The sequence below is a fragment of the Bufo gargarizans genome, chromosome 9, assembly GCF_014858855.1.
Source record: "Bufo gargarizans isolate SCDJY-AF-19 chromosome 9, ASM1485885v1, whole genome shotgun sequence".
NCBI lineage: Eukaryota > Metazoa > Chordata > Amphibia > Anura > Bufonidae > Bufo > Bufo gargarizans.
The window spans coordinates 153,346,082-153,366,941 of record NC_058088.1 but is presented as its reverse complement, the minus strand read 5'-3'; the positions used below and the strand labels follow the sequence as shown (position 1 = coordinate 153,366,941).

The 20,860-nt window shown below is 42.3% G+C and overlaps 1 protein-coding gene across 1 annotated transcript; it reads left to right on the top strand.

The window, feature by feature from the left end:
- The first annotated feature begins 3,731 nt into the window (after window positions 1-3,731).
- On the top strand, window positions 3,732-20,657 carry LOC122919820 (olfactory receptor 1009-like). The gene is made up of 2 exons (XM_044269010.1): window positions 3,732-3,818; window positions 19,731-20,657. The coding sequence occupies exons 1-2, from the start codon at window positions 3,732-3,734 to the stop codon at window positions 20,655-20,657; spliced, it is 1,014 nt and encodes a 337-aa protein (XP_044124945.1).
- The last annotated feature ends 203 nt before the right edge of the window (window positions 20,658-20,860 follow it).

Below are 20,860 nucleotides of genomic sequence, written 5' to 3'. Positions count from 1 at the left end.
GATCCCCCACAGGCTCAGAAGGCCGTAAGATGCAGGCACCATATCTCCTGTCCCCTGGCCAGACAGGTTTAGCAGCATCTGTTCTAGCACATGAAGCAGTGGAATTACATTGTTCATCTCGTAGTACTTGCGACTGACAAATAAAGTGGCCTCCACAAAGTGCCTAAGCAAATGGCAGATGTCACGCATGAGCTGCCACTGGCTAATGTCTAATTCACACAGGGCAGTATTCTTGCCCGCCTGCATCATCAAGAAATCATTTAAGGCAGAAGTTCAGGGCAGCACACCTTGTGGTAGATGATTGGGTGCCAGCGATAATAACACCTTACCAAGGTGTATAATACAAAATAAATGAAGACACCGCAGCACATCCGTAAGTGAAAAAGAAAGTGAGGACCTTTATTCACCCATGTGACGTTTCGGTCCGCTTGCTGGGACCTTTCTCATATATATATATATATACGTTTAAATTAAGTTTAGCCTCTATTTCTGAAAAAGTTTGTGACAGGATTTGAACTCACATCTTCTGGGTGATGCAGTCAGGCAGTATCACTACATTAATACCATGGTATTCCCAGGCCAGTTTATGGTGATGCTGCATGTGTTGATACAGGGTTGTGTTGACAACATTGGCACCCTGGCCACGCTTCACTTTCTGCCTACAGATTCTACAAATGGCCACACTGATGTCCTCCAGCGGCGTGATGATAAATTTTGCTCACAATACCAGCTTTCACGCAACTGTAATCATTGCTACTTGCCCACCTACTTGAAGAAACAGCAGATCTATCCTCATCATCTTGGCTGGGCAGTGGCTGCTGACTGTCCTCAAGAAGCTTGACCTCGCTGGAGAGTGGAATCGAGCCGAAGGCATACAATACTTCTCAAGCAGAAGGAACCAACAGTCTCCTGGCTAGGGCTGTCCGATGTTACTTGAGATGAAGTTGAAAACCGAGTCAACCATTCAAGGACATCTGGGTTGCGGGTCAAAACACAACCATTAGGTGACACTGGCAGCTCTGCGACTGCTGTACAATCAACCCTTGTTCTGCTACTTCTGCCAGCTCTAGAAAAATGTGGTGGTTCCCTTGAAAGGGCCTGTCTGTTGGACATACTGTACTACGTAATAGTGTCCGGCCGCAATTTATCCCAATTGAGGATTAACAGATTTAATTATGGAATAAAGAACGCAAACACCCTAAAATGTGCAGTATCAGGCCGCAATTTCACCTCAATTTCACAAATTGGGATTAATGGACATATTTATGTAGAAACACACTAAAATCTGTAGTATCAGGCCGCAATTTCACCCCAATTACACAAATAGGGACTAACGTACAGTATATTTTTATGTATGATAGAAATTGAGAACCCTAAAATCTGTAGTATCAGGCCACTCTTTCACCACAATTACACAATCAAGGATTAACGGATTAAATCATATATAAAACACTGTGAATGCCCTAAATTCTGTAGTATCAGACCACAGTTTCACCCCAATAACAGAATGAAGGGTTACTGGAATTACTTATGTATGGAAGAATGCAAACAACCTAAAATCAGTAGTATTATAACACTTTGTAACCTGTGTGAATAATCTGTCCCTGAACTGACCAATAGTAATTGTTGGTGATTAAAGTCTTTCCTAAACACTGTCCCTAACGCCTGTAACATCTCTCCCTGCACTAAGTTAACTGTAAAATGGCAGAGATCGAGCATGAGGAGACGTTTTATAGGGCTGTGACATCACTGAATCTGCTGATTGGCTATCTGCATGGAATTATGAGTGATCATTTATTCCCAGGCTTCTTACTTCCCCTTTCTAACATGTGCAGCAGCCATTTTAGAAAAAAAATATGATTTGTTGACACGAAGCGCAAGGAAATTTTAATTTGAATTAAATTGTTCCTGAAATTCCAATCAAATTTTACTTCATCAACTTCGATTCGTTCACAGTTCATATGATGCCCACTTACTCTCCCTTTTGCTGGTGTCACTGTGATCTCAAGTGATCTCCTTCTCATATGTGGTGGTTTTGTCCCTCTGTAGTCCCTTTGTGGAAGGCTGCTTCAGATCTAATTAGTGTTGATCGCGGATATTCTAATCGCAAATTTCTATCGCGAATATCGGCACTTCGAGAATTCACGAAGATGTAGAATATAGTGATATATATTCGTAATCGTGAATATTCTAGATTTTTTTTCCATCAGTAACCTCCCTTCTTGCTTGTGGGCCAATGAGAAGGCTGCGATATCTTTGTCAGAGCTTATCAACATCCCTAGCAACCAATAGGAAAGTTGCCAACCCCTTACTATATAAGAACTGCCCCAGCAGCCATTTCCTGATGTTTTTTTGCAGTTCTGAGAGAAAGAGCAGTGACATTGCTGTGCTCTGTGCTTTCATCTGGATTCTATTCCTTATCCAACTACATTAGATAGTTAGCTGATATATATAATACAGATAGTGGGAGATAGTCAATGTAGGTTAAATTGGAATATAATGTAGGTGATAGGTTCCAGTGCAGGGTGTTAGGTAGTGTGATAGGAATTACTTTTTCTCTGCTGTCCACACATACATGCTACAGACATAGTGCTGTGATGTCACAACAATACAATCAGTAATATCTACTCAGACCTGATAAAATGTGAAGTTGCATATATTGTGCAAAAAATATGCACATCTAGGATTCTCTAATTTATTGCGAATATTATGCGAAAAATCAGCAAAATATCACAATAAATTTATATTGCCTATGCCGCTCATCACTAGATCTAATCAAGGAAGCAACTTAGCTGATGATCCCCTTAAGCCCAGAGTTAACAATTCTAGGTACAGGCTTGTGTTATAATCCTCACGATGTTAGGTTGGTGGTTGCCCATATTCTTACTGCTACGTCTTAGGTGATTGCTAGAAATTAGAAACGGTCTCATATGTCCCCCATTTCAGAGGTGAGCCAGTTATTAAATTATCACATGTATTGTGAACTCATCTTCGCACTTTGCTTGCAGTCCAGGATAAGGTCCCATAGTTATTGGCTGCCATGGCTTTCTAGCGAGTTTGCCACTCCTTTGAGATATATTATCTTGTCAAGCCATTATTGAGGTTTCTTCTCATATTGTGTAATCCCCTATCAGTTCCTATTACCTCATTTTTGCTCCATGTAATATCTTGTAAAGGAAGATGACTTTTCCTAGCTGACTTATCTTTAATTTGTGCTTGAGTCCCTGGCAACCTTTAAATAAATAAATAAATTATTGAACATATAAAAGCTTTTCTTTCGGCAGCCCATTTTTTTTAACTGGTTCATTATTGGATATAAATTATGTAAAACATTTATTATTTGTTGAGGGTGTTGAAAAAAACTGCAACTATGCAAAGTTATTTTAATTTTTTATTTATTTATTGGGGGGTGGGCATTTTTAAAGCATTCACTCTGCCTTATAGTCTCTGAGTCTTGCTAATTTGGGGCAATAAAAACACTGATGATTTTGTGATGCTGCTTCCCAGACTTGTAATATTAGAAATTTAGGAAAATGGATTCAACCTTGTCAGGATTCAAATTTAAGAGAAGGGTGATGGTAAAGTAAAGTCAATACATTAATAATTATTTTATTTTTTTCATGTTTTTTTATTTTAATCTTGAAAATGGAATACTGTACATTACTTCGGAGAGCTCAGGGAAAAGCTATGAGCTCACTTCATGTTCCCTTTTGGATTAAACCTTAGGAGACATGGGACATGAAAACAACCACATCTCCATCGTCTTGAAGCTCCACAATATAAATGTGTATAAGACTTCACCATTCAGTTTCTATTCTGTGAGTAAATGCTGTCATGTCATTTTATAGAAACTGTGAAAACTAAAGATTTACTCAGCCTTGAGGATAACAAAAAAATGGAAATATCTGATGTAAGTACGGGCAGCAATCCCTGAGGCAGAGAAACAGGATAATTCTCATCTCACTCAGATTCAGATAAATGTATATTATGAAAATTGCATTTTTTCAAATTATATTTACTCATTTATGTTTTATTTTATTAAAAATTAATATTTAGCCGGCCATTGACAATAATTTGGCAAATGTTACAAAATGTTATGAAAGAATACATTTCCTCTCCATGTGTCATTTTAGAAAATGTGGTAATGGTGGAGCCAGATACAGTGGGATGCGAAAGTTTGGGCAACCTTGTTAATCGTCATGATTTTCCTGTATAAATCGTTGGTTGTTACGATAAAAAATGTCAGTTAAATCTATCATATACGAGACACACACAGTGATATTTGAGAAGTGAAATGAAGTTTATTATATTTACAGAAAGTGTGCTATAACTGTTTAAACACAATTAGGCAGGTGCATAAATTTGGGCTCCACAAAAAAGAAATGAAATCAATATTTAGTAGATCCTCCTTTTGCAGAAATAACAGCCTCTAAACGCTTCCTGTAGGTTCCAATGAGAGTCTGGATTCTGGTTGAAGGTATTTTGGACCATTCCTCTTTATAAAACATCTTTAGTTCATTCAGGTTTGATGGCTTCCGAGCATGGACAGCTCTCTTTAAGTCACACCACAGATTTTCAATTATATTCAGGTCTGGGGACTGAGATGGCCATTCCAGAACGTTGTACTTGTTCCTCTGCATACATGCCTCAGTGGATTTTGAGCAGTGTTTAGGGTTGTTGTCTTGTTGAAAGATCCAGCCCTGGCACAGCTTCAGCTTTGTCACTGATTCCTGGACATTGGTCTCCAGAATCTGCTGATACTGAGTGGAATCCATGCGTCCCTCAACTTTGACAAGATTCCCAGTCCCTGCACTGGCCACACAGCCCCACAGCATGATGGAACCACCACCATATTTTACTGTAAGTAGCAGGTGTTTTTCTTGGAATGCTGTGTTCTTTTTCCTCCATGCATAACGCCCCTTGTTATGGCCAAATAACTCAATTTTTGTTTCATCAGTCCACAGAACCTTATTCCAAAATCAAGCTAGCTTGTCCAAATGTGCTTTAGGCCACCTCAAGCGGCACTTTTTGTGCTGTGGGCGGAGAAAAGGCTTCGCCGAATGGTTGAACGATGCACAGTGCCTCCATCTGCAGCCAGATGATGTTGTAGGTCTTTGGTGCTGGTCTGTGGGTTCACTCTGACTGTTTCTGTCTATCCGAGATTTTTCTTGGTCTGCCACTTCGAGCCTTAACTTGAACTGAGCCTGTGGTCTTCCATTTCCTCAATATGTTCCTAACTGTGGAAACAGACAGCGGAAATCTCTGAGACGGCTTTCTGTATCCTTCCCCTAAACCATGATGGTGAACAATCTTTGTCTTCAGGTCATTTGAGAGTTGTTTTGAGACCCCCATGTTGCTGCTCTTCAGAGAAAATTAAAAGAGGAGGGAAACTTACAATTGACCCCCTTAAATACTCTTTCTCATAATTGGATTCACCTGTGTATGTAGGTCAGGGGTCACTGAGCGTACAAAGCTAATTTGAGTTCCAATAATTCGTTCTAAAGGTTTTGGAATCAATAAAATGACAACAACAGTGACCACATGTCTGCACCTGCCTAATTGTGTTTAAACAATTATAGCACTTTCTGTAAATCAAATAAACTTCGTTTCACTTCTCAAATATCACTGTGTGTGTCTCCTATATGATATATTTAACTGACTTTTTTTTATCGTAGCAACCAACGATTTATACAGGAAAATCATGACTATTAATAAGATTTCCTAAACTTTAGCATCCCACTGTATAAAACTTCACTGTTTTATGTTTTACTGAGGAATTGCTCCTATGATTTAGTTATTATTAGATGTCTTAGCACTCCAAGCATTTCAATAGTTCTGGTAGCTGAATAGACACCCTTTATAAAGGTTATGTACACTTTTAAGGCAATCTTTTTTTTATTATTATTGCATTGTACTCATTTTGAGCTCAAAATATTTTTTTTATTGGTCTTTACTAAAAATATAGAGTCCTTTTTCTGTACAGAGCCTACATGCTCCAGAAGCACCATTTGAATTTTCTGTCTTTTCCATCAGACCAGGAGCTGACGGGCTTCTTATCTCTGCTCTCTGACCTTATAAACACTATAGCTCAGTTCTTGTCTTACTGATAAGAATTGGCTTAAATAAGTGTTTATGACCTCTTCATAGTTTAGAAATAAGATTTATTAGATTTACAGCGCATAATGAAAGTACCAGTCACAAAGCTAGAAAAACAGTTAACCCTTTTTGACAGAATGGCTCAATATTTTTAATAAAGGCCAATTTAAAATATGATTTCATAGCAAAAAATGAGTAAAATGCAACCATAAAATTGCCTCCGAAGGTGTACATCGCCTTTAATATGTTACATTTAAGTACCAATATATCTCATACAGTATGTACTGTTCTAGCACGTGACATGAATATGACTGCAAGGAAGAAGGGCACAACGATAACTATGTGTTTGGCAGGGAAATATTTATTGTTGATTTGTCTCTATATTTGTAAAATGTGACTTCATAAAAACTCTTTGAACTGCTCAGGGGATTTTTAATAGCTGAATGGAGAATGTGAGCTGTATCCCATGGAGCAGGGAGATAATTTGTCACGTATGTACCGTCCGAGCACTTTACGTGGATGTAACTGCAAGGGGTTAATTTACTCGACTCATCTTTCACACAGACAAAAAAACGGAGCAACAATTAAACCCTAATACAGTTCATATACCCCAGATACATGCTTCCACCACCTACTGAATTCCAGGCTAACGGGTACCCCAAAACATGCACTCACATACAACAAGCAAACAGTTCAGAAAATGAATGTGATAAAATACCAAAAAATACAATATTGTACACTTATAGGTGGTCATTTATTAATGGGAAATACACCTAAATTAGGCGTGTTTCAGGCGCAGGTGGCGGCTGAAATATCTGCAACTTTTCTCTGCTCACGCCAGATCTAAAACTGTCTTATTAATAATTTTTCTACACCTGTTTTAGGCGTAGAAAATGGTTTAAATGTAAGACAGCTAGGAAGCTGTCTTATATTTAGGACTGGTGCTGGATGCGCCGAAGTTATGAAGATGCCTGCGTCTCTTCATAACCCTGGCAGATACATCTCCAGCTTAGAGCTTTATTAATTAAACAAATCCCAGCGGGTGCTTGTGAGCGAACTTCAAGGTTTTATTATTTCATAATATATCCAATAAATACATGGACGCGTTTCAGCATATCCAGCTTTAATCCGCATAAAAATAGAAGTGAATCTCCATCTTTATATAACAATATAATTAACATAATCGATGACATCAGATGCCCATCTGCGGGCGGTAGATCACATGATTCCATAGTAACCAAACAGCATTTGCTAGTTACTAAGTAACAAGTCACCATGTTACCCCTGAGCAATACTCAATGTATAAATCCATGAATAGAATAAACAAATTAATCAATAGACACATAAATAAATCAGAGCTTAACTTGATACAGCTCAAATTTCATCTTTGATTTGCTATCTGTAAAAAAAGGAAATATACATAAGAAAAATATTCCATAAGAAAAAAATCCATATGAACACATTTTTTATCATAAAGCAAATTATTCCATAACAAAAAATTCCTAAAATCAATCCATATTGCAATCTATAACCTCACCACCTCATATTCCCTATTGAGTCACTTTGGGTGTAACGTACTTAAGGTATGGATCCAGTAGCCCTCTCTTCGCAATAAATGGGATTTAATATCCCCACCTCTCCTGTGTCGTTGAACTTGCTCCAATATCTGAAATCTTAGTGGGGAAATTGAATGATGGAATTTACTGAAGTGTGAGGGTAATGGTAATAATAAATTACCAGTACGAATGTCGGACTTAATATATAACAATCCACAGGGACATTTAATTGAGGCGACCACATTTGATGAGTCGCAAGTGAAAAAAACTTAAATCTTGAAGGATTTCCCACTATGTGGATGGTAAAATGACTCACCTTTAATCACATGGGAAGATTGCACACAATGCAAGCATGGATAAGTACAATTTTTTTGGTTACCAATAGTTTTCTGTGTCAAAGAGACCCTCATAGTGCCAATGTCCGCATGAACTAGCCTGTCACAATAGGTTGAACCACGTTTATTGCAAATCAAAGGCATATTTCTGAACTTAACAACCTGGGGATATGCCCTCCCCAAAAGAGGCCAGTGCTTACGTACTATATGATCAAATCTAGCACTAAACGGATGAAACTTATATACAAATGCGCTACGAGAAGTATCAGTTTTCTTACCTCTTATAATTTCTTCAGTTTTAGTTTCTTCTGTTTTTCTAGCTATCAGGACAGAATCAGCGGCTACCTTCAATATCTGGGGTGGATAACCTCTCTGTTCAAATCTCTGTATCGTCTCCTGTACCCTTTGTTCTTGCATCCCAGAATCAGACACAATCCTTCTTACTCTTTGTATTTGTGATTTTGGAATATCTTTTTTTAAAAGCCGGAGGATGTACGCTAGAGAAGTGTAGCACACTGTTTCTGTCCGTATCTTATATATATATATATATATATATACACAGTACAGACAAAAAGTTTGGACACACCTTCTCCTTCAAAGAGTTTTCTTTATTTTCATGACTATGAAAATTGTAGATTCACACTGAAGGCATCAAAACTATGAATTAACACATGTGGAATTATATACATAACAAAAAAGTGTGAAACAACTGAAAATATGTCATATTCTAGGTTCTTCAAAGTAGCCACCTTTTGCTTTGATTACTGCTTTGCACACTCTTGGCACTCTCTTGATGAGCTTCAAGAGGTAGTCACCTGAAATGGTCTTCCAACAGTCTTGAAGGAGTTCCCAGAGATGCTTAGCACTTGTTGGCCCTATTGCCTTCACTCTGTGGTCCAGCTCACACCAAACCATCTCGATTGGGTTCAGGTCCAGTGACTGTGGAGGCCAGGTCATCTGGCGCAGCACCCCATCACTCTCCTTCATGGTCAAATAGCCCTTACACAGCCTTGAGGTGTGTTTGGGGTCATTGTCCTGTTGAAAAATAAATGATGGTCCAACTAAACGCAAACCGGATAGAATGCCGCTGCAAGATGCTGTGGTAACCATGCTGGTTCAGTATGCCTTCAATTTTGAATAAATCCCCAACAGTGTCACCAGCAAAGCACCCCCACACCATCACACCTCCTCCTCCATGCTTCACGGTGGGAACCAGGGATGTAGAGTCCACCCGTTGACCTTTTCTGCGTCGCACAAAGACACGGTGGTTGGAACCAAAGATCTCAAATTTGGACTCATCAGTAGGGATGAGCGAACCCGAACTGAATAGTTCGGGTTCGTACCGAATTTTGGGGTGTCCGTGACACGGACCCGAACCCGGACATTTTCGTAAAAGTCCGGGTTCAGGTTCGGTGTTCGTCGCTTTCTTGGCGCTTTTTGAAAGGCTGCAAAGCAGCCAATCAACAAGCGTCATACTACTTGCCCCAAGAGGCCGTCACAGCCATGCCTACTATTGGCATGGCTGTGATTGGCCAGAGCACCATGTGACCCAGCCTCTATTTAAGCTGGAGTCACGTAGCGCCGCACGTCACTCTGCTCTGATCAGCATAGGGAGAGGTTGCAGCTGCGACAGTAGGGCGAGATTAGGCAGTGATTAACTCCTCCAAAAGACTTCATTCAGAGATCGATCTGCAGCTGTGGATGATTGAACTGCTGCTATTGAATTGCTCATTGTTTTTAGGCTGCCCAGAGCGTTTTTCAGTCACTTTTTTCTGGGGTGATCGGCGGCCATTTTGTGTCTTGTTGTGTGCCAGCACAAGCTGCCACCAAGTGCATTTAACCCTCAATGGTGTGGTTGTTTTTTGGCTAAAGCCTACATCAGGGTGAAGCTGTCACACCAAGTGCATTTAACCAGCAATAGTCTGTTTATTTTTTGGCCATATACTACATCAGGGGCAAGCTGTCACCAAGTGCATTTAACCCTCAATGGTGTGGTTGTTTTTTGGCTAAATCCTACATCAGGGTGAAGCTGTCACACCAAGTGCATTTAACCAGCAATAGTCTGTTTATTTTTTGGCCATATACTACATCAGGGGCAAGCTGTCACCAAGTGCATTTAACCCTCAATGGTGTGGTTGTTTTTTGGCTAAATCCTACATCAGGGTGAAGCTGTCACACCAAGTGTATTTAACCAGCAATAGTCTGTTTATTTTTTGGCCATATACTACATCAGGGGCAAGCTGCGCCTGTCACCAAGTGCATTTAACCCTCAGTAGTGTGGTTGGTCAAGCTGTCACACCAAGTGCATTTAACCAGCAATAGTGTGGTTAGTTTTTGGCCATATCCCAGTCTAATTCTGTCAGTAAACGTATACCTGTCACCCAGCGCCTAAATACTACGCCTCAAGTTTATATCCAGCTAAATCTGTCGTTACTGCTGTACTGTTGTGGCTGGGAAAGTTATTTAGTGTCCGTCATACACAGTTTTTGTTCTGGGTTGAAATACAATTCCCAATTTAGCAATTTCCTAATTTAGTGGTTTCTGCTGTATCAGAGCTATTTTAAATCTATCCCTAAAAGGGTATATCAGATTCAAGGTGCACATAGGGTCATTCTGAATAACTTCACACACACGCTACTGTGCATTTCCAAGTCGAATTCTGTCAGTAAACCTATACCTGTCACCGAGCGCCTAAATACTAGGCCTCAAATTTATATCCAGCTAAATCTGTCGTTACTGCTGTGGCTGGTCAAGTTATTTAGTGTCCGTCAAAGCACAGTTTTTGTTCTGGGTTGAAATACAATTCCCAATTTAGCAATTTCCTAATTTAGTGGTTTATGCTGTATCAGAGCTATTTTAAATCTATCCCTAAAAGGGTATATAAGATTCAAGGTGCACATAGGGTCATTCTGAATAACTTCACATACACGCTACTGTGCATTTCCAAGTCTAATTCTGTCAGTAACCCTAAACCTGTCACCCAGCGCCTAAATAATAGGCCTCAAATTTATAGTCAGCTAAATCTGTGGTTACTGCTGTGCCTGTATTAGTGTAATATGGTACCTAAATAGATAGCCAGATAGTGTTAGGTGTCTTTAAAAAAAAAAAGGCCTGAATTTGAATTCAATACATTGGGTCAAATAATATTTTTGTTGTTGTGGTGAACGATAACAATGAGGAAAACATCTAGTAAAGGACGCGGACAAGGTCGTGGTGGTGTTAGTGGACCCTCTGGTGCTGGGAGAGGACATGGCCGTTCTGTACCAACTACCTCAAGTCCCATTAGCCGCAATAATTTACAGCGATATTTGGTGGGGCCCAATGCCGTTCTAAGGATGGTAAGGCCTGAGCAGGTACAGGCATTAGTCAATTGGGTGGCCGACAGTGGATCCAGCACGTTCACATTATCTCCCACCCAGTCTTCTGCAGAAAGCGCACAGATGGCGCCTGAAAACCAAGCCCATCAGTCTGTCACATCACCCCCATGCATATCAGGGAAACTGTCTGAGACGCAAGTTATGCAGCAGTCTCTTATGCTGTTTGAAGACTCCGCTGGCAGGATTTCCCAAGGGCATCCACCTAGCCCTTCCCCAGCGGTGGAAGACATAGAATGCACTGACGCACAACCACTTATGTTTCCTGATGATGAGGACATGGGAATACCACCTCAGCATGTCTCTGATGATGACGAAACACAGGTGCCAACTGCTGCGTCTTTCTGCAGTGTGCAGACTGAACAGGAGGTCAGGGATCAAGACTGGGTGGAAGACGATGCAGGGGACGATGAGGTCCTAGACCCCACATGGAATGAAGGTTGTGCCACTGTTTTTCACAGTTCAGAGGAAGAGGCAGTGGTGATACCGAGCCAACAGCGTAGCAAAAGAGGGAGCAGTGGGCAAAAGCAGAACATCCGCCACCAAGAGACTCCGCCTGCTACTGACCGCCGCCATCTGGGACCGAGCACCCCAAAGGCAGCTTCAAGGAGTTCCCTGGCATGGCACTTCTTCAAACAATGTGCTGACGACAAGACCCGAGTGGTTTGCACGCTGTGCCATCAGAGCCTGAAGCGAGGCATTAACGTTCTGAACCTTAGCACAACCTGCATGACCAGGCACCTGCATGCAAAGCATGAACTGCAGTGGAGTAAACACCTTAAAAACAAGGAAGTCACTCAGGCTCCCCCTGCTACCTCTTCTGCTGCTGCCGCCTCGGCCTCTTCTGCTGCTGCCGCCGCCTCGGCCTCTTCTGCTGCTGCCGCCTCGGCCTCTTCCTCCGCCTCTGGAGGAACGTTGGCACCTGCCGCCCAGCAAACAGGGGATGTACCACCAAAACCACCACCTCCGTCACCAAGCATCTCAACCATGTCACACGGCAGCGTTCAGCTCTCCATCTCACAAACATTTGAGAGAAAGCGTAAATTCCCACCTAGCCACCCTCGATCCCTGGCCCTGAATGCCAGCATTTCTAAACTACTGGCCTATGAAATGCTGTCATTTAGGCTGGTGGACACAGACAGCTTCAAACAGCTCATGTCGCTTGCTGTCCCACAGTATGTTGTTCCCAGCCGCCACTACTTCTCCAAGAGAGCCGTGCCTTCCCTGCACAACCAAGTATCCGATAAAATCAAGTGTGCACTGCGCAACGCCATCTGTGGCAAGGTCCACCTAACCACAGATACGTGGACCAGTGAGCACTGCCAGGGACGCTATATCTCCCTAACTGCACACTGGGTAAATGTAGTGGCAGCTGGGCCCCAGGCGGAGAGCTGTTTGGCGCACGTCCTTCCGCCGCCAAGGATCGCAGGGCAACATTCTTTGCCTCCTGTTGCCTCCTCCTCCTACTCGGCTTCCTCCTCCTCTTCTTCCACCTGCTTATCCAGTCAGCCACACACCTTCACCACCAACTTCAGCACAGCCCGGGGTAAACGTCAGCAGGCCATTCTGAAACTCATATGTTTGGGGGACAGGCCCCACACCGCACAGGAGTTGTGGCGGGTTATAGAACAACAGACCAACGAGTGGTTGCTGCCGGTGAGCCTCAAGCCCGGCCTGGTGGTGTGCGATAATGGGCGAAATCTCGTTGCAGCTCTGGGACTAGCCGGTTTGACGCACATCCCTTGCTTGGCGCATGTGCTGAATTTGGTGGTGCAGAAGTTCATTCACAACTACCCCGACATGTCAGAGCTGCTGAATAAAGTGCGGGCCGTCTGTTCGCGCTTCCGGCGTTCACATCCTGCCGCTTCTCGCCTGTCTGCGCTACAGCGTAACTTCGGCCTTCCCGCTCACCGCCTCATATGCGATGTGCCCACCAGTTGGAACTCCACCTTGCACATGCTGGACAGACTGTGCGAGCGGCAGCAGGCCATAGTGGAGTTTCAGCTGCAGCACGCACGGGTCAGTCGCACTACGGAACAGCACCACTTCACCACCAATGACTGGGCCTCCATGCGAGACCTGTGTGCCCTGTTGCGCTGTTTCGTGTACTCCACCAACATGGCCAGTGGTGATGACGCCGTTATCAGCGTTACAATACCACTTCTATGTCTCCTTGAGAAAACACTTAGGGCGATGATGGAAGAGGAGGTGGTCCACGAGGAGGAGGAGGAGGAGGAAGAGGGGTCATTTTTTGCACTTTCAGGCCAGTCTCTTCGAAGTGACTCAGAGGGAGGTTTTTTGCAACAGCAGAGGCCAGGTACAAATGTGGCCAGCCAGGGCCCACTACTGGAGGACGAGGAGGACGAGGATGAGGAGGAGGTGGAGGAGGATGAGGATGAAGCATGGTCACAGCGGGGTGGCACCCAACGCAGCTCGGGCCTATCACTGGTGCATGGCTGGGGGGAAAGGCAGGACGATGACGATACGCCTCCCACAGAGGACAGCTTGTCCTTACCCCTGGGCAGCCTGGCACACATGAGCGACTACATGCTGCAGTGCCTGCGCAACAACAGCAGAGTTGCCCACATTTTAACGTGTGCGGACTACTGGGTTGCCACCCTGCTGGATCCACAGTACAAAGACAATGTGCCCACCTTACTTCCTGCACTGGAGCGTAATAGGAAGATGCGCGATTACAAGCGCACGTTGGTAGACGCGCTACTGAGAGCATTCCCAAATGTTACAGGGGAACAAGTGGAAGCCCAAGGCCAAGGCAGAGGAGGAGCAAGAGGTCGCCAAGGCAGCTGTGTCACGGCCAGCTCCTGTGAGGGCAGGGTTAGCATTGCAGAGATGTGGAAAAGTTTTGTCAACACGCCACAGCTAACTGCACCACCACCTGATACGCAACGTGTTAGCAGGAGGCAACATTTCACTAACATGGTGGAACAGTACGTGTGCACACCCCTCCACGTACTGACTGATGGTTCAGCTCCATTCAACTTCTGGGTCTCTAAATTGTCCACGTGGCCAGAGCTAGCCTTTTATGCCTTGGAGGTGCTGGCCTGCCCGGCGGCCAGCGTTTTGTCTGGACGTGTATTCAGCACGGCAGGGGGCGTCATTACAGACAAACGCAGCCGCCTGTCTACAGCCAATGTGGACAAGCTGACGTTCATAAAAATGAACCATGCATGGATCCCACAGGACCTGTCCATCCCTTGTTCAGATTAGACATTAACTACCTCATCTTAACCATATATTATTGTACTCCAGGGCACTTCCTCATTCAATCCTATTTTTATTATCATTTTACCATTATATTGCGAGGCTACCCAAAGTTGAATGAACCTCTCCTCTGTCTGGGTGCCGGGGCCTAAATATATGCCAATGGACTGTTCCAATGTTGGGTGACGTGAAGCCTGATTCTCTGCTATGACATGCAGACTGATTCTCTGCTGACATGAAGACAGATTCTCTGTTACGGGACCTCTCTCCTCTGCCTGGGTGCTGGGCCTAAATATATGCCAATGGACTGTTGCAGTGGTGGCTGACGTGAAGCCTGATTCTCTGCTATGACATGCAGACTGATTCTCTGCTGACAAGAAGCCAGATTCTCTGTTACGGGACCTCTCTCCTCTGCCTGGGTGCTGGGCCTAAATATATGCCAATGGACTGTTGCAGTGGTGGCTGACGTGAAGCCTGATTCTCTGCTATGACATGCAGACTGATTCTCTGCTGACATGAAGCCAGATTCTCTGTTACGGGACCTCTCTCCTCTGCCTGGGTGCCGGGGCCTAAATATCTGAGAATGGACTGTTCCAGTGGTGGGTGATGTGAAGCCAGATTCTCTGCTATGACATGCAGACTAATTCTCTGCTGACATGAAGCAGCCTTTTTAGTGCCGAAAAGTTCGGGTCCCCATTGACTTCAATGGGGTTCGGGTTCGGGACGAAGTTCGGATCGGGTTCGGATCCCGAACCCAAACATTTCCGGGAAGTTCGGCCGAACTTCTCGAACCCGAACATCCAGGTGTCCGCTCAACTCTACTCATCAGACCAAAGCACAGATTTCCACTGGTCTAATGTCCATTCCTTGTGTTCTTTAGCCCAAACAAGTCTCTTCTGCTTGTTGCCTGTCCTTAGCAGTGGTTTCCTAGCAGATATTCTACTATGAAGGCCTGATTCACACAGTCTCCTCTTAACAGTTGTTCTAGAGATGTGTCTGCTGCTAGAACTCTGTGTGGCATTGACCTGGTCTCTAATCTGAGCTGCTGTTAACCTGCGATTTCTGAGGCTGGTGACTCGGATGAACTTATCCTCCGCAGCAGAGGTGACTCTCTGTCTTCCTTTCCTGGGGCTGTCTGCATGTGAGCCAGTTTCTTTGTAGCGCTTGATGGTTTTTGTGACTGCACTTGGGGACACTTTCAAAGTTTTCCCAATTTTTCGGACTTACTGACCTTCATTTCTTAAAGTAATGATGGCCACTCGTTTTTCTTTACTTAGCTGCTTTTTTCTTGCCATAATACAAATTCTAACAGTCCATTCAGTAGGACTATCAGCTGTGTATCCACCTGACTTCTCCACATATATGTATATATATATATGTAGAGAATCGGACAGCACTCCAAGACTTGAAAAAAGTAGAAATCTTTATTCACCCATGTGAAAAATAATTGCAACGTTTCAGCTCACAATCGAGCCTTTCTCAAGCCGCTTGAGAAAGGCTCGATTGTGAGCTGAAACGTTGCAATTATTTTTCACATGGGTGAATAAAGATTTCTACTTTTTTCAAGTCTTGGAGTGCTGTCCGATTCTCTACATATATAAGAAGGTGAAAGCTCATTCCTTTGGACATAGCACCTGAGCCAACAGACTGGTGCCGCCAAATCTCTTTTTCTGCTATATGTATATATATATATATATATATTTGTCAACTTATCAGTTGACAAATTACCTTCCAAATCTTTGATCACTATATTATCCAGGAAGATCACCTGTATTTGATCACAAGTAATTGTAAATCTTAAACCACTCCTCTTACCATTTAGGCTAGTGGTTCTCAACCTAGGGGTCGCGACCCCCTGAGGCTTCCTATTGTGGGTCGCCCGCACAACGGCAGCGGCCCCTTATCCTCGCGCACAGGAAGTGATGTCCTATCACTGCCTGTGCTTGAAGGAGCCTGACGTCTGGACGGGTAAGTCGGGCCACCTGTCTGCTGAGGTCCGAGTTTTTTCGTTAATGACACCGCCGCTGAGCACCACTGCCACCAATGATTTAATTTAGCCTGGCTAATTTTATTTTAATTATTTGGCTGAGCAAGGCTTAATTTATTTGGGGGGACATGAAGCACCGCTGATTTATTTATTTGGGGGACCCTGAGCACTTCTGATTTATTTATTTGGGGGAGGACCTGAAGCACCGCTGATTCATTTATTTGGGGGACCCTGAGCACCATTGATTTATTTATTTGGGGGAGACCTGATGCACCGCTGATTTATTTATTTGGGGGAGACCTGAAGCCCCGCTGATTTATTTATTTGGGGGACCCTGAGCACTTCTGATTTATTTATTTGGGGGACCCTGAGCACTTCTGATTTATTTATTTGGGGGGGACTTGAAGCACCACTGATTTATTTATTTGAGGGGGACCCAACATTTTGTCTTTGTGATTAATTACTCTGCTTTAATTATGTTCAATTTGTAGCAATAAAAATACATCCAGCATATCAGATATTTACATTACAATTCATAACAGTAGCAAAATTAGTTATGACATAGCAAGGAAAAAAATGTAATGGTTGTGGGTCACCACAACATGAGGAACTGTATTAAGGGGTCACGGCTTTGGAAAGGTTGAGAACCACTGATTTAGGCGATCAAGAAAGGCTATGAGTGACTCGAGTGTCCCCGCCCATATGCAAAACACGTAATCAATGAATCTCTTCCAAATCAAAGCATTTTGATGAAAATCTAAATCATTATACACGAGTTTCTCCTAAAATGATGCCATAAACGCATTTGAATTGGGCGGGGCCACATTCTAGCCAATCGCGGTCCCGCGTCGCTGGAGATAAAAATTATCCCCAAACATAAAATAGATCTTACACAGAACCAACCTTAATAATTTCAGAAAAAAGCTTCTCTGTGTATCACTATACATATCAGTTTGCAACAATTGTGATACAGCCTCCACACCCCCATCATGATCGATGGAAGTGTAAAGGCTGACCACGTCCATCGTGAAAAGCCAGCTATCTCTCTGGACATTCCCTATCTCTCTGATAACCTTTAAAAATTGGGAGGTATCCAATAAAAGAGATCTCGTATTTCTAACCAACGGTGTTAGTATTTTTTCTAAAAGAATCACAAGCGGGGATAAAATCGATTCCAGCCACGCCACAGTAAGGCGACCCAGTGGATCGATTAGTGTTTTATGTACCTTTGGCAGTACATAGAATACTGGTGTCATCGGTGATTGATTGATGAGAAACTCACCGCTAATCGATCCACCACCCACTGAAGAAGGGACCTTAGTCCCGAAATGCGTTTGTGGCAATCCCCCATTAAATATTAGGAAGACTCTTACTGTCAAATATTGCTGGTCTATCAATACAACACAAAAGAACTTCCTGCGATTGAAAACATCGAAAACCATCCTTACCTCTCAACACAGATTTACCTGCGCGTAAGAAAGCATCAGTCATACGTGAACCTGCACCGGAACACAGACAGAGGTCAGAGTGCAGTGCTAGCCAGCGTGGGAGAGAGAAGCGGTGAGGACGCCAAATCGTGAGTTTAACAAATCGCACTAAAGTGTAATACTTCTCACGAATTAATAGAGATCTCATGACATTAAAACTAAGACTGTATAAGAAATTATACAAGAATAAGACCAGCAATTAGAGTCTCTTTCAGTAAGTTCCTATGAAGCGAGACACCGCTTGTGTATTTAGAGTAGCGTTATTTAGAGTTACTACACTAATAACTATACAAATTTATGGTCATACAGTATATGAACATTGGTTCACTCTCGGATTTTGAAGACAGCTTCATGTACTTTTGAAAGGATCCGAATATAACTTATACGATTTTATGTACCTAGTCACACACCATATGGTTTGGAGGGACCAACGCTCCTGACTACTACTGGACTGCTATTATCTCTTTGTATTGCACATATTTTTGAATATATTTTATGGGACAATCGATTTTATGCATTTAAATTAGGATATTAGATTTTTTGAATTCTGCTGTTAGTTATACACTGTTATACACCACATAGGACTGCTGCTATCCTTAGTTCCGGTTATATATATTTTTTTTTTTACTTTTTACCATCACTATTTTATCATACTTGATTTAAAGTTATTACCACATAAAGTGACACATGTTAGATTTGCTAAAAATGGCCTGGGCAGGAAGGTGAAAAATGGCTTGGTCCTGAAAGGGTTAAAAAGGTATGAAAGCATCTTATATAGGCAAAGAAATTCTGAGGATATATGGTCTAAGGTGTGGGGGAGAATGGATTTCTTGACTTTTCCTTCTTTAACCTCCCACTAGTCGTGTGTTGGGGGGATTGGATAACCATCTCAAAAGGGCGGGAGACTGGGAAGGAATTGGGGGGGTCTCAAGGAAATAGAACTTTATGACATAACTTTTATGTATTACTTTGTATGGAATTATTATTGTTTAAAAAAAGGATAACAATAAAAAAAAACAAAAAGAGAATAAAGAACAATCAATGCAAGTCCTAAAAATGAGCAATAAAAGTAAAAGCTGGTGGCATCATTAGAAAACACTATGAGGTAATTTATTAAAACAGAAATATGTGTATTTCTGGTGCAGATTGTGGCGCAGAGGTCTGAAAAAGTGGGCGTAGCATGGGCGGCTAAGGGGCCGGCAGTCCTGTCTCATTTACCATTTTCTATGCCTGTTTTAGACATAGAAAATGCTCTAAATGTAAGACCGGTAGGAAGCTGTCTTACATTTAGTATTGGCGATGGATCCGCCAACGATATGCCGATTCCGGCGCCTCTTCATAACCTCGGCGGATCCATCGCCAACGCAGGAACTTAAGTTCGGCATCTAAAACGCCAGTCTTAATAAATGACCCCTATATTACCATACTGTATATTATTTTAACGATAGCAAAGGCACAAATAAAAGTTGGTATGCTCCTATTTAATGTGCATACGTGGAAATAGTATGTTAGTGAACAGTAGCGTGTATTATATGAGCAGTATGCTTCCAGACACTGGGATAACACCATTCTGCTTCCTATTATAAACAAATGCTATTCTTTTTGCTTTTTGGACATGTACTATACTAAATTACTCAAATTAATTGTATTTTTTTTTTATCTTTTACGAAAAGAAGTTTCAAAATCTGACTGAGATCAAGGAGTTAATTCTTTTGGGTTTTAAATTCAGCCCACAGCTAAGAATGTTCCTCTTCTATCTTTTCCTTGTGGTTTACTTTGGGACAATTTGTGGGAACCTCCTGATCATCACCCTGGTGTCCACCAGCAAGAACCTCCACACTCCAATGTACTTCTTCATCTTACAATTGTCCATGAGTGACATTTTGTTGTCCACAGATGTTACCCCCAACATGCTCAACATTATACTAAATGATGGAGGGAAATTAACTTTTATTGGCTGCATGACACAGTTTTGTTTCTTCTGTTTTGCAGAATCATTTGAATGTCTTCTTCTCACAGTGATGTCTTATGACAGATATGTGGCCATCTGTAATCCCCTCCATTATGCTTCTCTAATGACAAATGGACATTGTTTGGTATTGTCCATCAGCTCTTGGTTGCTCAGTTTTTGTGTAGTGTTCACTGACATCTTATCAATATTAAACCTGAAGTTCTGTGGAGCAAATATCATTGACCATTTGTTCTGTGATCTTGTCCCCTTAGAAGATATTGCCTGCTCAGATACATTTACTATAAAACTCTATTTGTCTTTACTAAGCATTCCATTACTGATTATTCCCAGCATAATAATTTTTACTTCTTATGTGAACATTGTCCGTGCCATCTTACGGATTCCAGCTAATATCAGTAGACAGAAAGCTTTTTCCACCTGTAGCTCCCACCTCATTGTGGTCTCCATATTCTACTCAACTCTGTTCATTGTTTATATTCTTCCAACAAGAGGACAATCATCAGATGTTAATAAGATTGCATCTTTACTATATACTGTGTTTACACCATTGATCAATCCCATAATATACAGTTTGAGAAATAAGGAAATTAAGAACGCCCTTCAGGGAACTATCCAGAGATATCTATAACCTGTGCTGCTCATCTAAGTGAACCATGAAAATTGGTTTAGAATCCATCAGTTCAACATTTCCAAAGCTGTGTACATCTGGTCCGATTGACCGTAGGTTTTCTAGCTGAAAATAAAGGCCAGAGAAGCCTCTTTATTAAGTTAAACATTCAAAATGTAGAAGGTGTGATAAATAACTCCAATTATCAAGAATTAATAAAATTG